A 6,000-nucleotide genomic window follows, 5' to 3' on the forward strand; every position below is an offset into this window, starting at 1 on the left:
GATAGATCCTACTTTGTTGGTGTTTTTGTCAACATATTTTCACCTTTTTCTTTCCCCAAAAAATACCAATTCAACATACTATGTATGTAAAAGGCAACAGGATTTCCATCTAAAGAAGTAGATGACTGCAACAGACAAAAGCTTTTAAAATAATGCAGAAAACCTGGGCCCTGTATTTACTCACAGTTTTGACAAAGAATTAACTGTCACAAACAGAAAAGCAGCTCTGAATCTACGCCTTTAGCAATGCATCACAAGCAGTCTAAAACACACTTCCTAAATCTTTTCAAATGTAAATGTAGACTTGGATTGTATAACTTCCTATAACTCAAACCATTTTGGAAATTTTAAATCTTAGTTATTGACATGATAGTTTTAGGTGATAGTGGAGTTATTCCAATATAAAATGCTAGGGTGAGCATTATTATCCATTAATAAACAGTAGCATTCACTAGCATTCAATGTTCCGTTGCAAAATGGTAATTAGAGTTCTGAGTAGGTGCAGCAACTCAGAAAATGATAAAATAGTACAGGAAGTTTGTCAGTAAATAAAATTTACATTCTGTAAACTGTCTTTGAACAGATCGATAAGAAAATGTAGTTTGTCTCTACTGCTTTCAGTACATTTTCCCCATTCTAATAAGATATCAGTAAATTGGAATCTGAACTCTGCAATATAAAACCCCAGGACTTATCTGGACTCATGCAGCTGTATTTCACAGCAAAGTTCGGGGGAGCAGCCAGATGCTTACAGGAACATCAGATTACTGCAGCTCTGTCCTTTAGAAACTGTTCTATTAATTCAGACACGTGTCTGATTTGTCATCACACTCCCAGGTTTTGGGTGCTGTTTCAAGACAGCCTAGCTTTCCATTCCCCTTCTCAATTACTAAGTAGCTAGTGTGGAAATTGCAGTGTTTGTGCAGTCAGCAATTTCATCGGCCTTAACCCAGCTGCCTCTTCCACTTCTCACTCCATGCTGTTTGTAAACAAAACACAAGAAGCAGAAGATACGTCTCTAATCAGATCTCATCTCACTTGTCTTTGTAGATATTGTATGCGTGTTCATGTACCCATATGCTTCCCTGTGTTAAACAAGAGAAGTAAAAGTGTCTAAAAGCCACCACTATTGGGCATTTGTGGGATTAGAAAATATTGGTGTTTTCTTTGTTGGTTATCTTTAACAGCAGAGGAAGGAGCGTAAAAACTGGTTTGATGAACACAGTCATTTTAGTATTGATTTTAATCATATTATTTATTCTTTAATCTCCCTTTTGTTGATATAAAGGGAGGAATCTGAAACAAAAACTTGCATGACATTGGGGAAAGTTTGGCTCTCCTGTGGATTCAGCCTTCGCAGGGGGCACTGCTCTGAAGGCTTTCATGAACCACAGTAACAATGAAGTTAATAATGTGACTTGTTCACTTTAGGAAGTGTTACAAGGATTATTATCTTTAAAGCTCTGTTCTGCTTGGTGCTGGGGAGGTCTCAACTGGAATACTGCATTCCTTATTGGGTTCCACTGTTCAGAGAGATGTAACAAATGGGGAGAATACAGAAAAGAGCAACAAGACTCAGAGGGTTAGGAATAAAGGTAGGAGGAATGAGGGCTGGTTATTTTAAAAAAAAAATAATAATAAATGAAGAGGGGAGAAGTTATATTTTCCCAAGTGTAAAGTTAAAATATTAAGGGATGTGAATCAAAATTTTTTTTTTTAATATCAGCTAGGGGAAGGGTTATCAGTTTAATTTGAAGACAAAGAGACTTAGGATTGGATAGCAGGGAGAAAGGGAAAGGAGAAGATAAAGACAACTCTCTTTTGGAGTGTTTTTAGTAGGTTGGAAAGGCATTTCTTAGGAATGATTCAGCTGGCAACATACGATCACATTTGCCTTTCAGGCCAATTCTGCTGGCTCAGAGGGAAAGGGAATGGGTGCAAAGGCCCTAACAGCTGAATCCCTCTTGCTGCCCCTGTGCACGGCCAGTTATCTCTAAATTAGAAGGAAGCATTAACCACATCTCCAGAGGCCTGTGAAAGTACACTTTTGTACTCTGGCAATTCTAGGATTGGCAGTATTTTCTAAAATGAGTGACCTAGGGATGATTTTGAGAGGTGCAAAGCCTATCTCCTGTGATTTTAACTGAAATTCCAGTAATAAATTTGAGAGCCCTTTTCTGAAATAAGTAGGAAAAGAGGCCGCCTAGGACTAAAATCAGAAATAAGTCTCAATTCCTTTGCTTTTCCTTTTCTATAGGTGAGGAGAAATCCTTTTAATAAACTTTTTTAAAGGCTTTGTATTCATCAAATTGAGAAGTTCTAATTGATTTAAGAGCAAATAGTCTGGATTATATATTTCTAATAGAATATAATTTTTAGCTGGCAGGTGGCATTAGATATCCTCTGTGGATAACATGAAATATAGTACAACAGCTAAATGAAAGTACTTTTTTTGCACTTATCAGTAAGTAAGCTTGACCTTATAAACTAGTTCTGAAAGAGTTTAATTTTATTTTGGATTAGGTCAGTTAAGTATTTTTGAAAACTAAAGTCTGGATTATGACACACTGAACCTTTTCTGCAGCTGGAATTGATTATCCCCACGGCTGGCCAGACAAGAAAAAAGCCACAGACTCAAAGGGCACAGAAGACAAAACTATTCTCATTTTCCTTAATGCTGTTCTCCCAATCAGGTTTGATACACACTGGTAGTCTATACACCACCGTCCTATTTCTGTCTTCTGTGCAGTATTAAGTCTTCAATGTATCCGAGGGCTTCAGTCTCCAAGACAATCAGCTGGCATTTTCCTTTCATGCACATTCAAAGGTTAATGCTGTATTTTTGCTGTATTTTTAAAAACTTTTGTAACCCTTGAGAGAAGGAGGTGGACACTTTCCACTGATAACTCACTTCACCTCTAACAGTATAAAACACATTTGAAAATTTAAATTGGCAAGAGGCACTGTGCGAAGAGGGTAACTATCAACATTTCCAGATTATTACTTTCCTCTCTTAAATAAATTTGACTAGAAAACGCATTTTTCACATTTGTCTTGTTTGTGCATGGCAGTTATAAACAGGCAGTTTAAGCTGTAGTGTGCATAATACATAGGAAAATGTGAATGCTTGTGAAGTATGGAAATATGCACAGTCTAAAAGACAGGAGGAAAATCAAAACACCGCTTTTCTGATCACCAAGCATAAAAGGCTAAATCTCCCATTAAACTATTTATTTCTTAATCACATAAGCATATAAAAGATGAAAAGTAAGTTTATAACTTACCTTACATAAGTTCCTGAGAAGGGGAAAAAACAAGAAATGAGAAGTCACCTTATGCTTATATTTAGTATGAGATCTGAGCTCCTTGGCTGGTGTGACTGTGTAGAACTAGTGCTGACTCTTACTAACCTTAGTTATCTGGCTTTCATTTGCTTTCAGAGATGAGCTATGGGAAGCTGTAACTTCATCTGAAAAGAGGTGTCTTCTGTTTTCTCTTCCTCTGAGTTTTGCAGTTAAGACCTGTTGGTGCATTATCATATGATCAGGATATGCCTGAGAACAGAGGCCCTGATAGAGGTTGTCCAGTGGCTGTTGTAAGGGGGTTAGAGCTGCCATTTGTTATGGCAGTGCGAGCAATTAATAAGGATAATTATTATGGTGATAATGTACATATCAACAAGGTTTTTCTGGACAGAAATTAAGTACAGCTATATATGGCAAAATAAAAACACGTACTTAGGATTTTGACAAATTATTGAAAGCAATCAAGGTACCACGTTCTAATGAGTTCCTGCCATGCACACACACCCCCCCCCCTCACTGCAGATATGATGTCTTAGCTTGACACAGCTGCAGCAAAGAGATTTCAGTTTCCAGTTACAGTAGGCAAAGAGTGTGCATGCAGCCCCTGAAGTCAGCTGATGGGTGGTAATGTGTTATGCCATGCTCAGTCCCGTGCAATCATTTGATCATGTCCTCGAGTATTCTATGCATGTTTCTTTGTATCTCCTGTTGCTATTGAGTATTTTTATCTTGCTCAAGCTTCACAAAAAGCTGAGAGAAGGAACACAAAATAAAATGGTATGGATAAGCAAGTAACTGTAAAGTAAGCTTCACTGTGAATTTACCATATATCGGCTGCTATTCTGACTAAAAGCACAACCTGCCTAAACTATATTTTGCACTGAATAATATATGCACGGGAAGGGTTGCCCACAGATATTGGTCTATAATTGCTTGCTATTCAATGGAATCTGTTTGTGTGCATTAAATTAGTCTGCCAAGGTTAGTTTAGTGAAAAATAAAAAATAATCAGTGTTCATGTTTAGGGCTGGAGTGTGGATACCCATCAAAAAGGTATCAATTAAAATAAAAAAAGCCCTATATAGAATTTACAAATTTAAGAGGTATGTCTGTTCTGTTTATTTTCTTCCCCTAGATTTGTAAGAGCAAAGCTAAGGAATCCCAGCAGTATTATCACAGCCTATCTATCCGGCAGAGTCTGGCTATCAACTTCAACATCCAACAGGACTGTGGGCACTTCCTTGCTGAAGTTCCAGTTCGTCTCCTTCCATGGGAGAATGCTGATGCACCAGAGGTGGAAGAAGAAGAGCAGGAAGAAGAGGACCAAGAGATAGAGCAAAAGAACAGGGACACTCCTTCCAGTACAGAGGCTTCACAGAAAGACAGCTCAAGCAACCAGGGGACCATCAGCAAGCCACGCAGCCGCGTTGTGGTCATCACCCGGGAAGTCCCATACTTAACGGTGGCTGACTTTGTGCGAGAATCTGCGCCCCGCCATGCAAAAAGCCCAGATTTATATGAGAGGCAGGTATGTCTACTCCTTTTACAGCTGTGTTTGGGCCTGGAGCACCTGAAACCCTATCATATCACACATTGTGATCTTCGGTTAGAGAACCTGCTGCTGGTTCATTCCAGGCCTGGAGGCAGCCCTCTGAGCTCGGAGTCCATGGAGCCCAGCCCCAACACTGCTTGCCCAGCCAGATTAATAGTGAGCAATTTCTCCCAGGCCAAGCAAAAGAGTCATATGGTAGATCCTGAGGTCCTACGGGATCAGTCACGCCTGGCTCCAGAAATCATCACGGCAACGCAGTACAAGAAGTGTGATGAGTTCCAGACTGGCATCCTCATCTATGAAATGCTGCACTTACCCAATCCCTTTGATGAAAATCCAGAGCTGAAGGAGAAGGAGTATACTCGTGCTGATCTTCCCAAGATCCCTTGCCGTTCACTCTATTCTCAAGGGCTTCAGCAACTTGCCAGCTGCCTGCTGAATCCCAACCCTTCAGAGAGGATCCTGATATCAGAAGCCAAGGGAATCCTTCAGTGTTTGCTTTGGGGTCCACGTGAGGACTTGTTCCATGCTCTGAGTACATCTTCCAACCCTGCCCGGAAAGATGCTGTACTTCAGAACTGGCTGGATATCAAAAGGACGCTGCTGATGATCAAGTTTGCAGAGAAGTCCTTGGACAGGGACTGTGGAATTATTCTGGAAGACTGGCTTTGTTGTCAGTATCTGGCTTTTGCCACTATAGACTCACTCCATCGCATTGTGAGAATCATGCAGCAGCACTAGCTTGTAGAGCCTGTTGCTTTTCATGAAGCACCCCCCACCTCCACCCCCTCACTCCAGCCTGCCCTAGGGCTCACGCTTTGGACAAGTGGTTAAAGAAAGCCTAGATAGCAAAGCCAGCAACTCTGAGCAAACAGGTTCTAATTGGAGAAATCGCATCCTTTACTCAATACGACAGAAACTTTACTTTTTTGCCAGGCCTATTAGAGATTAATTATATGTACATGACTGCATTTGGAACAGACAGTATGTAACTGAATTAATATCTGGCTGAAAAGGAGAGCAAACTTTGATACCACTATTTCTACCACTGCAGTAAACAAATTGCCCTCCTCTTCTGGGTAGCCTCTGTCATTTCCATATGTAGCACTGGTTAGTGAATAGCAGTGACCATAAGCAGAAATG

General features: G+C 40.0%; 1 protein-coding gene across 2 annotated transcripts in view; it reads left to right on the forward strand.

Moving 5' to 3' along the window:
- PEAK1 (pseudopodium enriched atypical kinase 1) overlaps positions 1–5,683 on the forward strand; it is a 102,857-nt gene extending 97,174 nt beyond the window's left edge. For both annotated transcript variants that reach the window (XM_080351031.1, XM_080351030.1), the window contains one exon: positions 4,441–5,683. In XM_080351031.1, coding sequence (XP_080207157.1) covers positions 4,441–5,598 — 1,158 coding nt within the window. In that variant the 3' untranslated portion in view covers positions 5,599–5,683. The remainder of the gene's footprint in view (positions 1–4,440) is intronic.
- The last annotated feature ends 317 nt before the right edge of the window (positions 5,684–6,000 follow it).

This window comes from Nesoenas mayeri, assembly GCF_963082525.1.
Source record: "Nesoenas mayeri genome assembly, chromosome: 11".
Classification (NCBI taxonomy): domain Eukaryota; kingdom Metazoa; phylum Chordata; class Aves; order Columbiformes; family Columbidae; genus Nesoenas; species Nesoenas mayeri.